General features: G+C 35.6%; 2 protein-coding genes and 1 long non-coding RNA gene across 3 annotated transcripts; all 3 read left to right on the forward strand.

The window, feature by feature from the left end:
- Positions 1-935: 935 nt before the first annotated feature.
- LOC147933861 (class V chitinase-like) lies at positions 936-2,461 on the forward strand. Its single transcript, XM_087471717.1, has 3 exons — positions 936-1,691; positions 1,810-2,211; positions 2,294-2,461. Exons 1-3 carry the CDS (start codon positions 1,022-1,024, stop codon positions 2,314-2,316), a joined length of 1,095 nt encoding a protein of 364 aa, XP_087327843.1. The 5' UTR covers positions 936-1,021; the 3' UTR covers positions 2,317-2,461.
- Positions 2,462-10,199: 7,738 nt separating this feature from the next.
- LOC147933862 (uncharacterized) lies at positions 10,200-11,722 on the forward strand. Its single transcript, XR_015571061.1, has 5 exons — positions 10,200-10,481; positions 10,600-10,705; positions 10,806-10,852; positions 10,977-11,068; positions 11,477-11,722. It is a non-coding gene; the product is annotated as an uncharacterized LOC147933862 (long non-coding RNA).
- An 860-nt stretch (positions 11,723-12,582) lies between these two features.
- Positions 12,583-14,108, forward strand: LOC147933863 (class V chitinase-like). Its single transcript, XM_087471718.1, has 3 exons — positions 12,583-13,338; positions 13,457-13,858; positions 13,941-14,108. Exons 1-3 carry the CDS (start codon positions 12,669-12,671, stop codon positions 13,961-13,963), a joined length of 1,095 nt encoding a protein of 364 aa, XP_087327844.1. The 5' UTR covers positions 12,583-12,668; the 3' UTR covers positions 13,964-14,108.
- The last annotated feature ends 10,313 nt before the right edge of the window (positions 14,109-24,421 follow it).

Raw genomic sequence — 24,421 nt, forward strand, 5'->3', positions numbered from 1 at the left:
TCACAATGTCTTATGACCGTGGTCACCTTGACTTCTGTCGAATTTTTCGATGTTGATCAGTCTAGCAACCGTGACCTCATATGTCTCAAGCCGCTTCTTAGCGTTTGTTTCATAGCTCTCTCGGACTTTTGCTTGATTTTATCTGTTTCTTTGCTTATGGCTTTAGGGAAACCTTTGTTTGTAACATTTTAAACCTTTGGGATTTGCTTCCCTCTTTATGTAATGTTTTTATTTGATTGAATGGAAGCTTCAGTTTGTCCAAAAACAAAAATGTATGTCATGCCGCCACCCACCTATATTAGAGCATATTATAAACTTAATTCACATTAAGCTTAATCGCACACTTTTTATTGTATTTGACACATTCAATGATAAAATACTACTAGTATAATTTTCGGAGAATTATACTACCTAAATAGTGCGAATGTAATCACGCTAAATCTCAAAATAAATTTAACACATTCGATATAGTCATAATACAAATATGAGCATTCTTAGGAATCATGTCTTTGGCTAACATATATGCAGGCTTGTGACAAGCAAATTGGCATTCTCTGAACTTTCCTTGCCATGAAGGAACCACTCTTATCCAATTAAAAACTCCAAAGTTAATCTTGTCACCAGTAATAAGATCCATCACTTCTTTGCATAACTTTTTTAATGTTTATGCAGGATAGCTGTACATATCCTCTATTAATAAAACTAGATGTATAAATATCAGACGTATCACTAAGTAACAAAGCATAAGATGGTAAAGTTAATTAGGATCTTTAGAATGAGCTTAGTAATTAATGGTGACACGGTCACAACAATTAAGAAAGACTTTTTGTAATCGAAATCAATTAAATTCGAGGTCTGAATTATTCTTTTGAATAATTCAAAATATGTCTTCCCAAAATCACTATAAAAAGAGAAGGGGAGCACCCAGTTAGTTTGTATCACCACCACTACAAAAGCACAACAAACAAAGAAACACAGCTAGAGAAAGCATTTTGTTTAAAGACCTAATTTGAGACCAAAAATGGCTGATAATGAGGAGATGGGAGCCCCCTCCGTGGTAAAAGCTTCGTACTGGTACCCTGATGGAGAGGACAAGGATCCGGCAACCTCGGCCCAAACGATTCCCTCAAATCTCTTCACTCACCTTTTCTGCGCCTTCGCCGATCTCGACGCTGACACCCACAAAGCTTTTATCTCCGAAGTGCACGCACAGAGATTTGCCACCTTCACTGAAACTGTCAAGATACGAAACGATCAGGTGAAGACCCTCTTGTCGATCGGCGGAAGACTTGGAAACAATTCTGCGTTTGCGTCCATGGCAAGTAAACAGCAGTCACGGAAAAAGTTCATTGATTCTTGGATTTCGATCGCAAGATTAAACGGATTCAATGGTCTCGATTTAGCCTGGGAGTACCCGAACAATGAGACTGAGATGACCAACTTTGGGGCCCTAGTTGGAGAATTGCGATATGCGGTTGACGCCGAGCACAGACGCACCAGCAAACCGACTTTGCTGTTGACGGCTGCCGTTTACTACTCTTCGGTTTACAAGACTTTTACCTACCCGGTTAAAGTGATGAAAGACAACTTGGATTGGGTTAATATTATAGCCTATGAACTTTACACACCGTTGTCGTACCCCCACTTTACCGCTCCACCCGCCGGTCTGCACGCTTTTTCTTTGGACGAAGGTATAAGCATAGTTGTATATATTTCCCTACGATTCAGATAATAAAAGAGGAGATGTTTAGGTGAGTAGTCTTTTTGGCTTAATTGATATAGAATTTGATATTTTGGCTGAATATATAGATCGAAGCGGCGACTCTGGTTTTAGAAAGTGGGTTGAGGACGGACTTCCCAAGAATAAAGCAGTCTTTGGATTTCCATACGTTGGCTATGCCTGGACTCTCCAAAACGATATGGATAACGGCTATCATGCGGCCGCCTCCGGAGTAGCCAAACATGAGGACGTATCTGAAGATGGTTCTATAAACTACGATAAGATAAAGAAGTTCATAACTGATGAGAAAGCAGCACATAAGTATGACCCCGCGGTTGTCGGGCATCATTGTTTCGCCAACAAGATTTGGATTGCGTACGACGATACTCAGAGTGTGACGGCCAAAGTGACATACGCTAAGCAGAACTGTCTGCTTGGTTACTTTGCCTGGAACGTTGGAGCTGACGTTAACACTCTTCTATCCACCGCAGGTTCGTCTCTTTTTTTTCATAAAATATTCTCTTAAACTAAACAGCACGGAGTCTCTTATATCTGTATTTCGAAAATTTACAGCATGGAAAGCATGGTCTGGTTAATTGACAACCATATCGGATCCGAGGAGTTCCCACAACGATAAGTGAATGAAGAAATAAATAAATAAAAGACGACTGAAGAATAAAACATGTTTGCGTAATGTTATTGTAAGATAAAAAAAAAAAAAAAAAAAAAAAAAAAAAAAAAAAAAAAAAAAACTAGTCTGTCTGCTTGTATCTTGGTTTCTATAATTAAAAATAAAAAATGCTTGCTTTTTATATAATCACTGTAAACCCAAATTAAAATTAAAATAAATGGTTTGATTTCTAAGTTAAAAAAATGGCTTACTTCATATCATTCATGTACGTTTCCATATGATATCCATCTATAACGAAATAAACGAAAAGACAATATATATGCATGTTTCAAATTTTGTATAATAACTCGAAAATGCATGCATGCATGTTTCCATTTTGTATTATAAAGAATTTCAGAATGGATCAACAAAACTTGTTATATGAAATGATCTAAATAATATATAAAAGGTTAGGTGTTTCCACTTATTTGCAATTGGTTTTGAATTGCAACCCAATAGCAAAGCCCAAAATTAATATGGTATTAGAGTAGGTTGATTGTTGGGTCATCTGATGTATGTTGTTCCCACATATGCCCACGATTCAGATGGTCATGTCTAAGCATGATAATAATAATATATAAAGAGTTAGCGTCTCTCCACTCATTGCTAATTGGTTTTGAGTTGGAATTCTACGGTAAAACCCAAATTTAATAAAATTCACGGCAAACACGTGATTAATTATATGAAAATAGGGTCACAAGCAAAAGCAAAATAAAGTGATTAATTAACCATTATTTAATCCAACATAAGCCAATTAATAAATCATCATCCAATGATGTCATGAAGCATTAAACCCCTAACACCATTTTAATGACCCGACTCTAGCAATCTAACAGAAGCCAGACATCAATCAAACGAGCTACTAGAACATCCTGCTCTTCACTGCATTGATTTCACAGTCACACTTACGTTTTACCTGCACCACAACAACAATGGGATGCATGAGTATTACCAGAAATATTCATTGATGCGATCCTCCCATCTACTGGGCTATAAACAGAAGCAAAAAGACAAAAACAAACAATGCACAAAAAGAAGCAAACCAGACAGCTCTGAACATATGTGTCGACCCACACCCCTCGTCGTCATGGTCGACGCTGAACCCTTGAGTCGATCGATGCAAGTAGTGGATCGATCGATGCTCCCTCGCATCTCAACCAAAACCGTTGTTGCGCTAATTGATCCACTATTTGCATCGATCGATGCAGACGCGCGAAACACCATTGAACACGATCTCTCTCGACTTGGCTCCAACCGTCGCCATAATGTTTGTGATGCCCAGACCGCCCTCAACATGCTACAACAACCACCACAATCACTCACAAACAAGCACACAAGCAATAAATCACACAAAACATACCTCTAATCACTTAGATAAGCCATGATCTTGTACTCACTTCATAAACAAGAAGATTCTGAACAAAAATGACAAGAATCACACCACACCAAGCTCCCCACCACGTCCTTATCAACAGATCTCCACTCCAAAAACATATCCACCTCAAAACGACTTAAACTCCTCATGAACGCTCACATGAACTTTTCAAAGAGAAAACTCATCTATTCAAGTGTTTATAACGACAAAACGGCTAACCAAAGTCTAGGGCGTCGTGCTTCCTCTTTATAAGCGAGCCCTAGGTTTTCTCCATCAAAACACATCGAAACAGAGACATTGGAAACAACCTGAGCACAAACCACATAGTGGTGTCGATCGATTCTCTGACCTTGGCGTTGATAGATGCTCTAACCGGAAATCTGGTAAAACGACCCCAGCCGGATTCCCAATCCTCACACAAGATCCACAGGAAACAATCTCATCGGAACCCCATAATTCCGACAAGACAACCGACATAGAAATTGCTCCTTACAAAACTCCCACAATTACACCAAACCCCACCTCATCTTGTTACTGAGTCGCATAACCAACCATCCCTAAAGACCGAGTAACAAGAGATGTGGGCTGGAATATTTGATTCCGTCCAGCCACAGACAACAATTTCCCAACACAATACTCCAATTGACCATCAACTCCTCAAGTGTCAACCGACACCTCCACCTGGTATCAATCATCACCCATCGTACCACTTGTGATCCAACGCACCTGGTGTGAATTGACACTCCCCAAGTTTCGGTCGACACCTACGCCCTCGACATCACCTCCGTCAAACTTTCTCATCCAAACCTAACTCTCCTACAATCCAAAAACATAACAAAAATGCTGGTGTCGACCGACACCATCTTGGTGCCAATCGACACCCCAACATCGCCACAACACAACCATGGAAAACGTCCATACTAACTTTTGATTAAAACACAAACTAACCGTTCATTCCACAAATCCACCAATGGATATGAACCCTATATAAATATGAATCTCTCACCAAAATTCACCCAAATCGGACTTTGTTTTGTCCTTCAAACGTTACCCTAAAGTTGCCATCCGAAACCAGTCTGTGCAGTCGTCTGCAGCTGATGGTGTCGACCGACACCACCTTGGTGTCGAATGACACCATGCCTGCAACCACGACCTAGCCGTCTCCTTCAGCCCCTCTTGGTCCCAAAACTCTAAACCTTCACAACTATTTGTTCCCTAATCGATTAAGCACACAAACTACAAATTCACGGAGACAATAGGAATAGAAAACCACACATGGATTCTCTCAATCCATCTTACACCTTAATCCTCTAGATGAGCACCATAACATCTACTTACCTTGGATGAGGACTGAATCTGAGGAAGGAACAACACCACACCAAAAATGGTGCTTCCCTTCCCTCCTCCACGTCTCCACAACACATCTCAGCCTCTTTCCTTCTCCTGTCCAACCCCAAACCATCTCCTTCGTCCCTCCTTTCAAGAGAGATAACCACAACTCTCTCTTCTCCTTCAAGGGCGGGAAACGGCAGGGAGAGAAACCCCCCAACACAAAGAGGACGCTCACCTTTTATATGAGAGGTTTAGGGTTCTTCTAAACCACGCTTAACCGCACAACAATTAGAGAATAAACCGGACAATCCGACCATTTGTGGTGTCAAACGACACCCACACTGGTGTCGGTCAACACCCATACTTTAAATCCCAAAATTTGGTTGCGTTCATCTGGTTCGCGGGTGTTACAAAACTATACGCTAAATGTAAAATATAGAACTCAAACTTAAAAAAAAAAACTCTAAATGTTAATTTAAAATATTGTAATTATATAAAAAAGAGTAAAAAAAATATATTTTTAAAAAGCAATATCTTAAAAAGTCATTTCTAACAAATTCTAAAAAATATAATAAATCGATGAAATATACTTTAGTTTTATAAAAAAAACAAAAATAATACATGTATTACTAAAATGACCAGTAGTATTTTTATATTTATGAACCATAAAATATCTTGAGTCCAATCTAGTCACAATTTCATCCTAATGCATGTGAACTAAATTATTCCACAAGTAGACTTGATAAAAATATAGACTATATATAACTAAGTCTTTCAATTTTAATTTCTTGATTAATAAGAGACTTTATTATTTTTCAGCTGTACTAATAATAACAAACTTATTTATAGCTGATGACGAGATGATAATAGTTAAGATATATAGACTATAGTCAAGTCTTTTTAATTATTATTTTCATGTACAAGAGAATATGTCATGCGGTCACCCACATATAGAGCATAATATAAATTTAATTTACAATTAGCATAATCACACACGTTTTACTGTATTTGACACAGTCAATGTTAAATACTAGCTACTAGAATAATTTTCTAATTTTATAATATAATATAATCATATATATTAATGAAAAAAGTAGATGAATCACCCAGTTGTCAATTTACACAATTAAAATTACATAAATACTATACAATTTTTTTTTCTTTTCTTTTAGGAAATATATATCAGTTGTACTATTTTATTAGCACATTTGTAAATATTCACAATACTAATAATGACACTAAATCTCAAAAATTAATTATACTTTAAAAATTAAAATTTCCTACAAAATCTAGTTATGCTTAAGTAATTAAAGGTTTTTCTAAAAAAGATTGAATTTATCAAAATTCATCATAATTATTTTTGACATCTTCTATATATAGTGTTGACCCTTTAATTTAAGCTTTTAGATTTTAGATATTTTATAAAATATAGCATATGGTCCGTAGAATTAGTAACTTATATAACATATAACATTTATTTTTTTCTATTAATTAATTAGTCATTAAATATATGTTATTTAATGTAATCGCAAGATTAGTAATATTTGTAATGATGGCTACTAATACATTGTATGGAAAAAAAAAGACATGTTGGATCTAAAATATATACTGGTACATATTATTGAAAATAAAAGAAAAAGAAAAAGACTTCTCAGTACTCATTATCGATCGGAAAGAAGAGAACATTTTTTGCAGCTGTGCAATAATAATAATTAAGATATATAGACTATAATCAAGTCTTCTATTATTGTTATTTTTATGTACAAGATGTACGTCATGCCATCGAATTTTGGTTTAGTTCGCCCTAATTTCTCTTTTAGACGCTAAAATCGAGGAGCTGCTATCACCACCTTCCTCCAACGCTAGTAGAGCTCTGGCTCGCCGGCGTCGGGATCTCTCAATCTCTCCACTCCTTTACTACTTCCTTTATTCCATTAGTTTCATCTTTCATGATTTTTTCCCCTTTTGTTGTCTTTTTTTGTTCCCCGACCAAACCTCGACACCGACCCTAGAACTAGACGAAGGCCTGATCTTGTGCCCCTACAAGAGGATCTGGAGTCCGGCGAACCCTATTCTCATCTATTCTCGTCCAGCCTTACCGTCGACGGTACCAAAGTCTTTGTGCTTCTCTTTTCCCCAATCCGGATTGTGCTTCGCCATTGAAATCTCCTCTTCCTCAACGACACCTGTGTCAATGTTTGGCGAGGAATCTTCCGGTGTTGCGATTTTTCTCCGTTTTTGGACTCCCGTCTCTAAGATCTACCACACTATGAGCTTGGCAGACCCATGTCAACTCCCCTGGCCATCCCCAAAGTCTATTGGATCTCTGCGGATGAGCTCAAGACTTGAACTTGGATTGCTAGCAGCCCAATTGGTCTTGCCCAACCTCCAAAATCCCAGGTCTACTCTATCTATCCTGATGTTATCTAGTAAACATTTCTTTTGTTCATTGGTTGAACTCGGTGTCCGAAGACTGCATCCAAGAATCCACTTACCTAGAATGGTTTGTAGTAACAAAGTGTATGGTAGATCCCTGGTCCTCGCTCAAGTTTTGACTTTGTTTGTTAACTGGAAGAACCAAACCCCTTTTATTCCTATGCTAACTAGCGTTTCTAGTTCTCAACATCATCCATCAACCGCACCAGTTTGGTGTTAACTACAACCCAACAGACCAAGCCTTATTCACATCTCTCATTGTCAAACCGGTTGCATGCTTTGTGTGGATTTCTTGATCTCTTTGGCAAAGGGCACCATATGAGAGAGAACCCACCTATACTTCTACGGTTTGACATATCCTCATGGCTCAATTTGGTCTTTGCCTCCCTTGCTTGTGCTATTTGGGAAGTTTTGCTGCTCTATGGTCTATTGCCCTGTACCTCAATGTTGACATCCGACAATCTTCAGCAAACCATTCTCAGCACCATCACCATCATTCGGGCTACAACCCACCGAATCTCTGCCATTGCATTGCTTCTGCTAGTGCTCCTCACTCCGGTGAGACCTTTGGCTCTGATTCCTCTACCAAAGTCACAATGTCTTATGACCGTGGTCACCTTGACTTCTGTCGAATTTTTCGATGTTGATCAGTCTAGCAACCGTGACCTCATATGTCTCAAGCCGCTTCTTAGCATTTGTTTCATAGCTCTCTCGGACTTTTGCTTGATTTTATCTGTTTCTTTGCTTATGGCTTTAGGGAAACCTTTGTTTGTAACATTTTAAACCTTTGGGATTTGCTTCCCTCTTTATGTAATGTTTCTATTTGATTGAATGGAAGCTTCAGTTTGTCCAAAAACAAAAATGTATGTCATGCCGCCACCCACCTATATTAGAGCATATTATAAACTTAATTCACATTAAGCTTAATCGCACACATTTTATTGTATTTGACACATTCAATGATAAAATACTACTAGTATAATTTTCGGAGAATTATACTACCTAAATAGTGCGAATGTAATCACGCTAAATCTCAAAATAAATTTAACACATTCGATATAGTCATAATACAAATATGAGCATTCCACTACAAGAAAACATGGATTTTACGACTACAATTGGCGACTATATATGTAATTGTCATTTTTGGTGACTAAGTAGTGACTATTTAGCGACTATTATACGACTACAAATATTTGGTCGTATATTAGTCGTTTTTTAACGACTGCATATCTTAGTCACTAGTTTAGTCGTATTTTAGCGACTATTTTATGACTATATTGCACACTGAAATATGTAGTTGCTAAATAGTCACCAATTTAGTGACTAATATGCGACTCATAGTAAACAGTCGCTAAGAAGTCGCATATCAATCGCTATTTAAGAAAATCATAATTTTCAAAATTTAACCCCAAACCCCAAAACCTAAATCATAAACTCTAAATCTTAGAAATTAATTCATAAGTCATAAATTCAAAACTTAACCCCAAATCATAAACCTATACCCCAAACTCTGTACTTTAAACCCTATACCTTAAATTTTAAACTTTTATAATGCATAGTATATAGAAATTAAATTATAAACCATTTAACCAAAATATAACCATAATGTGTATAAAATTAAATCTAATCTAAAACTATTTAGTGTATATATATAATTTAATACTTCCCAAAACTATTACTTATAAAATTTATTAAATTAGTTATTTTAAAATCTGAAACTAATTGTTGATTAAAAAAAAAAAAAAAAACTTAAAACTATATCATTTAGTCTGGGCCTTGAGAGGCTTTGATATCACTTTGGATTTTGATATGAATAGAAAATTGGCCAACAAAAAAAAAAAAAAAAATCAACAAACAAAGAAACCTTCACCCTTTGTGCCTCTATTCCTCGACACTACACTTAGAAAAAAAAATCATCATCACTCTCGAAACTCTTTCGGAGAAACTCTCACTCACATTTCTTCGAATCACGATGACTCTGTCCGGCCAAACCTCCGACCGTATCTCCAGATCTAGAAGGGAAACTGGTTTCCGTGGGAGAAGGTCAGTTTTTTCTATCTCTATTTCCCCCTTTAAATCTGATTTTGGGATTAGGGTTTCTGGTCTACGTTTGTAATGACTAGACCTGGGATTTCGGTTATTTCGGTGAATTCGGTTCGGTTATTTCGGTTTTTCGGTTTTTTTGAGTTTTGAAAATTTTACCGAATTGAACCGAAATATATTTCGGTTCGGTTATTTCGGTTTCTCGGTTAATTCAGTTTTAAAATTTCAAAACCGAAATTAACCGAAATTTGATTAAAAACATGAAAAAATAGGATTTTTCGGTTATTTAGAGATAATTTCGGGTTTTTCGGTTTTATTTCAAATATTTCGGTTTTTTCGGTTATTTTAGGATAAATTCGGTTATTTTAGGGTAAATTTCGGTTTTATTAGTTTTTTTCCTAAAAAAATCAAAAAAAAATCAAAAAAAAAATCGATTAACCGAAAACCGAACCGAAATAACCGAAATATTTTGGTTTTTTTGGAAAAAAAAATTTGTACCGATCGATTCAGCCGTTATAACTGAAACCGAACCGAACACCAAAAAATATCGGTTCGGTTCTTTCGGTTCGGATTAAAATCACAGGGCTAGTAATGACCTTAATCTTCGAATTGGTTTGAAGACGACATATAAGAAGAAGAATCTGAGAGGTGAAGCGGAGGAAGATGGCATAGAAGACGAAAAAGCTAAGCGGTGGATTTATCGACGAAATTAGAAGTTGGGATCTCAAAACCGGGAAAGATCTGCTTCGATTCAAGTCGTGTGCTTCTCCGGCGCACAGCCGAAAACTTGGGTCGACTAAAGAATCTGATTTTTTTATCCCCTGTGTGATTGCAGATGAGGGAGGATAAGAAGTAGAAGAATGATGAAGGAGTAGCGCATCAATAGCTTTGTTGCCACCCGGGTATATCTCTTGTCATTTCTTTCAAATGTCTAGCTCCATCTGTTTTGGTCTCCATGGAGGTGGGTTTCTTACTTTCTTTTAAAAATCCTGGAACTGCTTTGTTATTTCATCTTTTCAGAATTCTTGAGTGCTTATGTGAAGGTACTCAAACTAAGCTCTCTAAAAGCATATCACTTCGTTCACAGAGTCACCTCAGTTTTGGTGATTTTATATGATAAAATCTGGTATGTGTGTGTGTTGGTGTTTGTGTTTGTGTCTTAGAAGCTTATGGTTTGAACATGTGATTTTTGTTTACTATATTATTTTGTTGTTTGTGATCAATAGACTGGATTTGGAGAAGCTTGAAGAAGCGGTTGGCTGGAAGGAGATAGGTAAAACCCTTATGTTTATTTTCAATTATTACTCTTGTATTACTCTTCAATTCTTTGAAGTCACATCTATTCATCTCATTGTTGCATGCGTAAACCATCTGATTCAGTGTCCTATTGTTCTTAGGTCGAAGATGATGTTTGGCTTACAGAGAAAGCCACAGCCAAGCACACTCTTAGACAGAGCTCATGATGTACAATTTTATTTCAGAGCGTAAGGTAAACTTTCATTAGTTAAGACATTTTCTTATCCTATTGTATCTTTTGCTATTAAGGTACAATATATATACTTTGCTACTTATTGCTGTGAGACTTTTATTAAATCTGTCAAAGAGTCGTTTGTTTAGAAGCCTCTGTTGTAATTTTTGTGAGGCTTTTTGTTGAATTTGTCAAGAGTTATTTGGTAATACCAATCTCTAGACACCTGTTTTATATGCACTCTTTAACTAGAGTCACCATTGTCGATCTTCTTACTCACACTCACATTTTTAAGCTAGAAGACATGTTAGTTATAGTGAATTGCTTGTCCCCATGGTTTCTCATTTCTAGTCTCGATTTTGAAATTGTGTTATATAGATAATGGGAAATGAGTACCCATGATACATTTTTTGTTTGTTTGTTCTGAAGGTACTTGAAGAAATGATTTGCTCTTGGAACATTAGTGGGAACTACCTAGGCTTCAATGATGGAATACAAAGCAATTGAGAATGTGCTACAAACCATTTATTATGTAGTTTTTCATCTATTCTTTTTCTAGTTATGTTTTTTTAGGAGGATGAAGTTTTCTTATTTTTAGTTATGATTTTTAATTTTATTTTGTAATATAATTTTCTTGTAATCATGGTTTTTAATAATAAATATAGTACTCAAAAATAATGTTTTAAAACATTATTCATAATTTAAATATATTAAAACAATTAATAAAATATATATAATTTGTATAAATACTGTATAAATACAATAATGTATAAATACTTAAATACAACTATAGTCGGTAATTAGTCGTTAATTAGTCACTAAATTTGGTGACTACATTATGACTATTTTGCGTCGTCGTAAAATAGTCGTAACGTAGTCGCTAAATTTAGTGACTATATTACGACTAAATTTACGACTATGCAAACTAGTCGTAATGTAGTCGCTATTTGGCGACTAATTTTACGACTATTTATTTTAGCGACTCTTGATTTACGACTACTGGTTTTAGTCGCTATTTAGTCGTACCACACCGTTTAGCGACTAAATAGTGACTAATAGTGCAGTCGCTATTTGCCTGTTTTCTTGTAGTGTTCTTAGGAATCATGTCTTTGGCTAACATATATGCAGGCTTGTGACAAGCAAATTGGCATTCTCTGAACTTTCCTTGCCATGAAGGAACCACTCTTATCCAATTAAAAACTCCAAAGTTAATCTTGTCACCAGTAATAAGATCCATCACTTCTTTGCATAACTTTTTTAATGTTTATGCAGGATAGCTGTACATATCCTCTATTAATAAAACTAGATGTATAAATATCAGACATATCACTAAGTAACAAAGCATAAGATGGTAAAGTTAATTAGGATCTTTAGAATGAGCTTAGTAATTAATGGTGACACGGTCACAACAATTAAGAAAGACTTTTTGTAATCGAAATCAATTAAAGTCGAGGTCTGAATTATTCTTTTGAATAATTCAAAATATGTCTTCCCAAAATCACTATAAAAAGAGAAGGGGAGCACCCAGTTAGTTTGTATCACCACCACTACAAAAGCACAACAAACAAAGAAACACAGCTAGAGAAAGCATTTTGTTTAAAGACCTAATTTGAGACCAAAAATGGCTGATAATGAGGAGATGGGAGCCCCCTCCGTGGTAAAAGCTTCGTACTGGTACCCTGATGGAGAGGACAAGGATCCGGCAACCTCGGCCCAAACGATTCCCTCAAATCTCTTCACTCACCTTTTCTGCGCCTTCGCCGATCTCGACGCTGACACCCACAAAGCTTTTATCTCCGAAGTGCACGCACAGAGATTTGCCACCTTCACTGAAACTGTCAAGATACGAAACGATCAGGTGAAGACCCTCTTGTCGATCGGCGGAAGACTTGGAAACAATTCTGCGTTTGCGTCCATGGCAAGTAAACAGCAGTCACGGAAAAAGTTCATTGATTCTTGGATTTCGATCGCAAGATTAAACGGATTCAATGGTCTCGATTTAGCCTGGGAGTACCCGAACAATGAGACTGAGATGACCAACTTTGGGGCCCTAGTTGGAGAATTGCGATATGCGGTTGACGCCGAGCACAGACGCACCAGCAAACCGACTTTGCTGTTGACGGCTGCCGTTTACTACTCTTCGGTTTACAAGACTTTTACCTACCCGGTTAAAGTGATGAAAGACAACTTGGATTGGGTTAATATTATAGCCTATGAACTTTACACACCGTTGTCGTACCCCCACTTTACCGCTCCACCCGCCGGTCTGCACGCTTTTTCTTTGGACGAAGGTATAAGCATAGTTGTATATATTTCCCTACGATTCAGATAATAAAAGAGGAGATGTTTAGGTGAGTAGTCTTTTTGGCTTAATTGATATAGAATTTGATATTTTGGCTGAATATATAGATCGAAGCGGCGACTCTGGTTTTAGAAAGTGGGTTGAGGACGGACTTCCCAAGAATAAAGCAGTCTTTGGATTTCCATACGTTGGCTATGCCTGGACTCTCCAAAACGATATGGATAACGGCTATCATGCGGCCGCCTCCGGAGTAGCCAAACATGAGGACGTATCTGAAGATGGTTCTATAAACTACGATAAGATAAAGAAGTTCATAACTGATGAGAAAGCAGCACATAAGTATGACCCCGCGGTTGTCGGGCATCATTGTTTCGCCAACAAGATTTGGATTGCGTACGACGATACTCAGAGTGTGACGGCCAAAGTGACATACGCTAAGCAGAACTGTCTGCTTGGTTACTTTGCCTGGAACGTTGGAGCTGACGTTAACACTCTTCTATCCACCGCAGGTTCGTCTCTTTTTTTTCATAAAATATTCTCTTAAACTAAACAGCACGGAGTCTCTTATATCTGTATTTCGAAAATTTACAGCATGGAAAGCATGGTCTGGTTAATTGACAACCATATCGGATCCGAGGAGTTCCCACAACGATAAGTGAATGAAGAAATAAATAAATAAAAGACGACTGAAGAATAAAACATGTTTGCGTAATGTTATTGTAAGATAAAAAAAAAAAAAAAAAAAAAAAAAAAAAAAAAAAAAACTAGTCTGTCTGCTTGTATCTTGGTTTCTATAATTAAAAATAAAAAATGCTTGCTTTTTATATAATCACTGTAAACCCAAATTAAAATTAAAATAAATGGTTTGATTTCTAAGTTAAAAAAATGGCTTACTTCATATCATTCATGTACGTTTCCATATGATATCCATCTATAACGAAATAAACGAAAAGACAATATATATGCATGTTTCAAATTTTGTATAATAACTCGAAAATGCATGCATGCATGTTTCCATTTTGTATTATAAAGAATTTCAGAATGGATCAACAAAACTTGTTATATGAAATGATCTAAATAATATATAAAAGGTTAGGTGTTTCCACTTATTTGCAATTGGTTTTGAATTGCAACCCAATAGCAAAGCCCAAAATTAATATGGTATTAGAGTAGGTTGATTGTTGGGTCATCTGATGTATGTTGTTCCCACATATGCCCACGATTCAGATGGTCATGTCTAAGCATGATAATAATAATATATAAAGAGTTAGCGTCTCTCCACTCATTGCTAATTGGTTTTGAGTTGGAATTCTACGGTAAAACCCAAATTTAATAAAATTCACGGCAAACACGTGATTAATTATATGAAAATAGGGTCACAAGCAAAAGCAAAATAAAGTGATTAATTAACCATTATTTAATCCAACATAAGCCAATTAATAAATCATCATCCAATGATGTCATGAAGCATTAAACCCCTAACACCATTCTAATGACCCGACTCTAGCAATCTAAGAGAAGCCAGACATCAATCAAACAAGTTACTAGAACATCCTGCTCTTCACTGCATTGATTTCACAGTCACACTTACGTTTTACCTGCACCACAACAACAATGGGATGCATGAGTATTACCAGAAATATTCATTGATGCGATCCTCCCATCTACTGGGCTATAAAAAGAAGCAAAAAGACAAAAACAAACAATGCACAAAAAGAAGCAAACCAGACAGCTCTGAACATATGTGTCGACCCACACCCCTCGTCGTCATGGTCGACGCTGAACCCTTGAGTCGATCGATGCAAGTAGTGGATCAATCAATGCTCCCTCGCATCTCAACCAAAACCCTTGTTGCGCTAATTGATCCACTATTTGCATCGATCGATGCAGACGCGCGAAACACCATTGAACACGATCTCTCTCGACTTGGCTCCAACCGTCGCCATAATGTTTGTGATGCCCAGACCGCCCTCAACATGCTACAACAACCACCACAATCACTCACAAACAAGCACACAAGCAATAAATCACACAAAACATACATCTAATCACTTAGATAAGCCATGATCTTGTACTCACTTCATAAACAAGAAGATTCTGAACAAAAATGACAAGAATCACACCACACCAAGCTCCCCACCACGTCCTTATCAACATATCTCCACTCCAAAAACATATCCACCTCAAAACGACTTAAACTCCTCATGAACGCTCACATGAACTTTTCAAAGAGAAAACTCATCTATTCAAGTGTTTATAACGACAAAACGGCTAACCAAAGTCTAGGGCGTCGTGCTTCCTCTTTATAAGCGAGCCCTAGGTTTTCTCCATCAAAACACATCGAAACAGAGACATTGGAAACAACCTGAGCACAAACCACATAGTGGTGTCGATCGATTCTCTGACCTTGGCGTTGATAGATGCTCTAACCGGAAATCTGGTAAAACGACCCCAGCCGGATTCCCAATCCTCACACAAAATCCACAGGAAACAATCTCAGCGGAACCCCATAATTCCGACAAGACAACCGACATAGAAATTGCTCCTTACAAAACTCCCACAATTACACCAATCCCCACCTCATCTTGTTACTGAGTCGCATAACCAACCATCCCTAGTGACCGAGTAACAAGAGAAGTGGGCTGGAATATTTGATTCCGTCAAGCCACAGACAACAATTTCCCAACACAATACTCCAATTCACCATCAACTCCTCCAGTGTCAACCGACACCTCCACCTGGTATCAATCATCACCCATCGTACCACTTGTGATCCAACGCACCTGGTGTGAATTGACACTCCCCAAGTTTCGGTCGACACCTACGCCCTCGACATCACCTCCGTCAAACTTTCTCATCCAAACCTAACTCTCCTACAATCCAAAAACATAACAAAAATGCTGGTGTCGACCGACACCATCTTGGTGCCAATCGACACCCCAACATCGCCACAACACAACCATGGAAAACGTCCATACTAACTTTTGATTAAAACACAAACTAACCGTTCATTCCACAAATCCACCAATGGATATGAACCCTATATAAATATGAATCTCTCACCAAAATTCACCCAAATCGGACTTTGTTTTGTCCTTCAAACGTTACCCTAAAGTTGCCATCCGGAACCAGTCTGTGCAGTCGTCTGCAGCTGATGGTGTCGACCGACACCACCATGGTGTCGAATGACACCATGCCTGCAACCACGACCTAGCCGTCTCCTTCAGCCCCTCTTGGTCCCAAAACTCTAAACCTTCACAACTATTTGTTCCCTAATCGATTAAGCACACAAACTACAAATTCACGGAGACAATAGGAATAGAAAACCACACATGGATTCTCTCAATCCATCTTACACCTCAATCCTCTAGATGAAAACCATAACATCTACTTACCTTGGATGAGGACTGAATCTGAGGAAGGAACAACACCACACCAAAAATGGTGCTTCCCTTCCCTCCTCCACGTCTCCACAACACATCTCAGCCTCTTTCCTTCTCCTGTCCAACCCCAAACCATCTCCTTCGTCCCTCCTTTCAAGAGAGATAACCACAACTCTCTCTTCTCCTTCAAGGGCGGGAAACGGCAGGGAGAGGAACCTCCCAACACAAAGAGGACGCTCACCTTTTATATGAGAGGTTTAGGGTTCTTCTAAACCACGCTTAACCGCACAACAATTAGAGAATAAACCGGACAATCCGACCATTTGTGGTGTCAAACGACACCCACACTGGTGTCGGTCGATACCCATACTTTAAATCCCAAAATTTGGTTGCGTTCATCTGGTTCGCGGGTGTTACAAAACTATACGCTAAATGTAAAATATAGAACTCAAACTTAAAAAAAAAAACTCTAAATGTTAATTTAACATATTGTAATTATATAAAAAAGAGTAAAAAAAAAATATTTTTAAAAAGCAATATCTTAAAAAGTCATTTCTAACAAATTCTAAAAAATATAATAAATCGATGAAATATACTTTAGTTTTATAAAAAAAACAAAAATAATACATGTATTACTAAAATGACCAGTAGTATTTTTATATTTATGAACCATAAAATATCTTGAGTCCAATCTAGTCACAATTTCATCCTAATGCATGTGAACTAAATTATTCCACAAGTAGACTTGATAAAAATATAGACTATATATAACTAAGTCTTTCAATTTTAATTTCTTGATTAATAAGAGACTTTATTATTTTTCAACTGTACTAATAATAACAAACTTATTTATAGCTGATGACGAGATGATAATAGTTAAGATATATAGACTATAGTCAAGTCTTTTTAATTATTATTTTCATGTACAAGAGAATATGTCATGCGGTCACCCACATATAGAGCATAATATAAACTTAATTTACAATTAGCATAATCACACACGTTTTACTGTATTTGACACAGTCAATGTTAAATACTAGCTACTAGAATAATTTTCTAATTTTATAATATAATATAATCATATATATTACCGAAAAAAGTAGATGAATCACTCAGTTGTCAATTTACACAATTAAGATTACATAAACACTATACAGTTTTTTTTTTTCTTTTCTTTTGGGAAATATATATTTACTACTTTATTAGCACATTTGTAAATATTCACAATACTAATAATGACACTAAATCTCAAAATTAATTATAACTAGATGAATATTCGCGCTATGTGCGGGCGTATGACTTATCGCTTTAAAATTTGTTTTGCTTGTAATTTGTTTTTTATGTAGAGTTTATCATTGTTTTTTCTTAAAATTGTGGAAATCTTGAAAAATACTTTTTGACGTTGATTGTTATGAGACTTCACATTAGTTTTCTCATTTTGTAATTGAATTATTAGATACATGAACAACTTTGTTTTTCAGAGAAAACTTCAAAAAAAAAATATTTTAAATGAAAGTTTGATCTAAGTATGCATATTTTGTAACAAAGAGTTTTTTGGTTGAATGAATTTTAGATTCATTCAAAAAACAACTTAATTATTTAGATATATTCATACTTAAACTTTTCAACTAAATACTATGAAACACTAACATTTTCTTTTATCAAGAATTGCAGCTTGGATAACTCTTTAATAGATATAATTAAGATAGACATCTTTCTTTTATATTAGCTCTTCAATTTCTTGAATATAACTCTAGATGTTGGTTTTTAATAAGAATTTCATTCAGTTTTATTTTTGACAACTTCTAAATATTAGAATATGAAAACGAACAGTCCTGAATTTTTTCAACTATCTTCCTCGTTGTCTCTGTATTTTTCTAAATCAACATTCTATAGTTTTATTCAACTATCTTTCATTTGATAGTGAACAAAACCCCAATCTTCTTTATATATATAAATTTATTTCCCTAGGGATAAACTTTCATTAATTTCTTTACAATATTAACCAATATCTCTATCACTGTTGCAACTCTTCAAACTATTGACAAAATTGTAACGTCTAAACCATATACACATTCATGGTTTACGCCAAGAGGAAGAAGTGGCTCTTTGAGTCACTCCCGACGTCTTTTTGTCTTTTGGTGATGCATCTATTTTTTCGGGACATGTTCTAAGCCTCTCTAAATTTTTTAATGTAAATATTGAAACAGCTTGTGATATTTAAAAAAAACAAAACTAAAGATGTTTCAAATTCCTTTTAAGTTTAGGTATGTTTACTTTTAATGAGAATAGACAGGTGTCACTCTCTTTACTCATGACGTGTCACTCAAATGGAGAGAGTTTACCATCTTTAATAGTATAGATTTAAAAATTAAAATTTCATACAAGATGTAGTGATGCTTAAGTAATTAAATGTTTTTCTAAAAAAGATTGAATTTATATAAATTCCATCATAATTACTTTTGACATCTTCTTTATATAGTGTTGACCCTTTAATTTAAGCTTTTATATTTTAGATATTATATAGAATATAACATCTGGTCAGTAAAATTAGTAACTTATATAACATATAACATTTATTTATTTTTCTATTAATTAATTAGTCATTAAATATATGTTATTTAATGTAATCGCAAGATTAGTAATTTTTGTAATGATGGCTACTAATACATTGTATGGAAAAGAAAACAAAGACTTGTTGGATCTAAAATACTGTTACATATTATTGAAAAATCAAAGAAAAAGAAACAAACTTCTCATTTTCAACTCATTATCGATCAGAAAGAAGAGAACATTTTTGCAGCTGTTCAATCATAACAATAAAGATATATAGACTATAATCAAGTCTTCTATTATTGTTATTTTTATGTACAAGATGAATCTCTAATTTGGTCTTTGCCTCCCTTGCTTGTGCTATTTGGGAAGTTTTGCTGCTCTATGGTCTATTGCCCTGTATCTCAATGTTGACATCCGACAATCTTCAGCAAACCATTCTCAGCACCATCACCATCATTCGGGCTACAACCCACCGAATCCCTGCCATTGCATTGCTTCTGCTAGTGCTCCTCACTCCGGTGAGACCTTTGGCTCTGATTCCTCTACCAAAGTCACAATGTCTTATGACCGTGGTCACCTTGACTTCTGTCGAATTTTTCGATGTTGATCAGTCTATCAACCGTGACCTCATATGTCTCAAGCCGCTTCTTAGCGTTTGTTTCATAGCTCTCTCGGACTTTTGCTTGATTTTATCTGTTTCTTTGCTTATGGCTTTAGGGAAACCTTTGTTTGTAACATTTTAAACCTTTGGGATTTGCTTCCCTCTCTAATTGTTAATTTAACATATTGTAATTGTATAAAAGAGGGTAAAAAAAGTATTTTTAAAAAGCAATATCTTAAAAACTCATTTCTAACAAATTCTAAAAAAATAAGAAATCAATGAAATATACTTTAGTTTTATAAATAAACAAAAATACTACATGTATTACTAAAATGACCAGTAGTATTTTTATATTTATGAATCATAAAATATCTGGAGTCCAATCTAGTCACAATTTCATCCTAATGCATGTGAACTAAATTGTTCCACAAGTAGACTTGATAAAAATATAGACTATATATAACTAAGTCTTTCAATTTTAATTTCTTGATTAATAACAGACTTTATTATTTTTCAACTGTACTAATAATAATAAACTTATTTATAGCTGATGACGAGATGATAATAGTTAAGATATATAGACTATAATCAAGTCTTTTTAATTATTATTTTCATGTACAAGAGTATATGTCATGCGGTCACCCACATATAGAGCATAATATAAACTTAATTTACAATTTGCATAATCACACACGTTTTACTGTATTTGACAGTCAATGTTAATTACTACTAGAATAATTTTCTAATTTAATAATATAATACAATCATATATATTACCGAAAAAAAGAAGAAGAATCACTCAGTTGTTAATTTACACAATTAAGATTATATAAACACTATACAGTTTTTTTTTTGGAAAATATATATCAGTTGTACTATTTTATTAGCACATTTGTAAATATTCACAATACTAATAATGACTCTAAATCTCAAAACTAATTATAATTTAAAAATTAAAATTTCCTTCAAAATGTAGTGATGCTTAAGTAATTAAAGGTTTTTCTAAAAAAGATTGAATTTATCAAAATTCATCATCATTATTTTTGACATCTTCTATATATAGTGTTGACCCTTTAATTTAAGCTTTTAAATTTTAGATATTTTATAAAATATAACATCTGGTCAGTAGAATTAGTAACTTATATAACATATAACATTTTTTTTCTATTAATTAATTAGTCATTAAATATATGTTATTATATGTAATCGCAAGATTAGTAATATTGGTAATGATGGCTACTAATACATTGTATGGAAAAAAAAAAAAAAAGACTTGTTGGATCTAAAATATATACTGGTACATATTATTGAAAATCAAAGAAAAAGAAAAAGACTTCTCAGTACTCATTATCGATCGGAAATAAGAGATCATTTTTTGCAGCTGTGCAATAATAATAATTAAGATATATAGACTATAATCAAGTCTTCTATTATTGTTATTTTTATGTACAAGATGTATGTCATGCCATCGAATTTTGGTTTAGTTCGCCCTAAATTCTCTCTCATATACTATAATCGAGGAGCCGCTATCACCACCTTCCTCCACCGCCGATAGAGCTCCGGCTCCCCAACGTCGGGATCTCTCAATCTCTCCACTCCTTTACTACTTCCTTTATTCCCTTAGTTTCATATTTCAAGATTTTTTTTCCCTTTTGTTGTCTTCTTTTGTTCTCCGACCAAACCTCGACACCCACCCTAGAACTAGACGAAGGCCTGATCTTGTGCCCCTACAAGAGGATATAGAGTCCGGCGAATCCCATCCTCATCTATTCTCGTGCAGCCTTACCATCGACGGTACCAAAGTCTCTGTGCTTCTCTTTTCCCCAATCTGGATTGTGCTTCGCCATTGAAGTCTCCTCTTCCTCAACGGTATTTGTGTCGATGTTTGGCGAGGAATCTTCCAGTGTTGCGATTTTCTCCGTTTTTGGACTCCCGTCTCTAAGATTTAATAATTAAAATTTCATACAAGATGTAGTGATGCTTAAGTAATTAAATGTTTTTCTAAAAAAGATTGAATTTATAAAAATTCCATCATAATTACTTTTGACATCTTCTTTATATAGTGTTGACCCTTTAATTTAAACTTTTATATTTTAGATATTATATAGAATATAACATCTGGTCAGTAAAATTAGTAACTTATATAACATATAACATTTATTTATTTTTCTATTAATTAATTAGTCATTAAATATATGTTATTTAATGTAATCGCAAGATTAGTAATTTTTGTAATGATGGCTACTAATACATTGTATGGAAAAGAAAACAAAGACTTGTTGGATCTAAAATACTGTTACATATTATTGAAAAATCAAAGAAAAAGAAACAGACTTCTCATTTTCAACTCATTATCGATCGGAAAGAAGAGAACATTTTTGCAGCTGTTCAATCATAACAATAAAGATATATAGACTATAATCAAGTCTTCTATTATTGTTATTTTTATGTACAAGATGTACGTCATGCCATCGAATTTTGGTTTACTTCGCCCTAATTTCTCTTTTAGACACTAAAATCGAGGAGCTGCTATCACCACCTTCCTCCAACGCTAGTAGAGCTCTGGCTCGCCGGCGTCGGGATCTCTCAATCTCTCCACTCCTTTACTACTTCCTTTATTCCATTAGTTTCATCTTTCATGATTTTTTCCCCTTTTGTTGTCTTTTTTTGTTCCCCGACCAAACCTCGACACCCACCCTAGAACTAGACGAAGGCCTGATCTTGTGCCCCTACAAGAGGATCTGGAGTCCGGCGAACCCTATTCTCATCTATTCTCGTCCAGCCTTACCGTCGACGGTACCAAAGTCTTTGTGCTTCTCTTTTCCCCAATCCGGATTGTGCTTCGCCATTGAAATCTCCTCTTCCTCAACGGCACCTGTGTCAATGTTTGGCGAGGAATCTTCCGGTGTTGCGATTTTTCTCCGTTTTTGGACTCCCGTCTCTAAGATCTACCACACTATGAGCTTGGCAGACCCATGTCAACTCCCCTGGCCATCCCCAAAGTCTATTGGATCTCTGCGGATGAGCTCAAGACTTGAACTTGGATTGCTAGCAGCCCAATTGGTCTTGCCCAACCTCCAAAATCCCAGGTCTACTCTATCTATCCTGATGTTATCTAGTAAACATTTCTTTTGTTCATTGGTTGAACTCGGTGTCCGAAGACTGCATCCGAGAATCCACTTACCTAGAATGGTTTGTAGTAACAAAGTGTATGGTAGATCCCTGGTCCTCGCTCAAGTTGTGACTTTGTTTGTTAACTGGAAGAACCAAACCCCTTTTATTCCTATGCTAACTAGCGTTTCTAGTTCTCAACATCATCCATCAACCGCACCAGTTTGGTGTTAACTACAACCCAACAGACCAAGCCTTATTCACATCTCTCATTGTCAAACCGGTTGCATGCTTTGTGTGGATTTCTTGATCTCTTTGGCAAAGGGCACCATATGAGAGAGAACCCACCTATACTGCTACGGTTTGACATATCCTCATGGCTCAATTTGGTCTTTGCCTCCCTTGCTTGTGCTATTTGGGAAGTTTTGCTGCTCTATGGTCTATTGCCCTGTACCTCAATGTTGACATCCGACAATCTTCAGCAAACCATTCTCAGCACCATCACCATCATTCGGGCTACAACCCACCGAATCTCTGCCATTGCATTGCTTCTGCTAGTGCTCCTCACTCCGGTGAGACCTTTGGCTCTGATTCCTCTACCAAAGTCACAATGTCTTATGACCGTGGTCACCTTGACTTCTGTCGAATTTTTCGATGTTGATCAGTCTAGCAACCGTGACCTCATATGTCTCAAGCCGCTTCTTAGCGTTTGTTTCATAGCTCTCTCGGACTTTTGCTTGATTTTATCTGTTTCTTTGCTTATGGCTTTAGGGAAACCTTTGTTTGTAACATTTTAAACCTTTGGGATTTGCTTCCCTCTTTATGTAATGTTTTTATTTGATTGAATGGAAGCTTCAGTTTGTCCAAAAACAAAAATGTATGTCATGCCGCCACCCACCTATATTAGAGCATATTATAAACTTAATTCACATTAAGCTTAATCGCACACTTTTTATTGTATTTGACACATTCAATGATAAAATACTACTAGTATAATTTTCGGAGAATTATACTACCTAAATAGTGCGAATGTAATCACGCTAAATCTCAAAATAAATTTAACACATTCGATATAGTCATAATACAAATATGAGCATTCTTAGGAATCATGTCTTTGGCTAACATATATGCAGGCTTGTGACAAGCAAATTGGCATTCTCTGAACTTTCCTTGCCATGAAGGAACCACTCTTATCCAATTAAAAACTCCAAAGTTAATCTTGTCACCAGTAATAAGATCCATCACTTCTTTGCATAACTTTTTTAATGTTTATGCAGGATAGCTGTACATATCCTCTATTAATAAAACTAGATGTATAAATATCAGACGTATCACTAAGTAACAAAGCATAAGATGGTAAAGTTAATTAGGATCTTTAGAATGAGCTTAGTAATTAATGGTGACACGGTCACAACAATTAA

This window comes from Camelina sativa, chromosome 11, assembly GCF_030686135.1.
Source record: "Camelina sativa cultivar CO46 ecotype springtype chromosome 11, ASM3068613v1".
In the NCBI taxonomy this organism is placed as follows: Eukaryota; Viridiplantae; Streptophyta; class Magnoliopsida; order Brassicales; family Brassicaceae; genus Camelina; species Camelina sativa.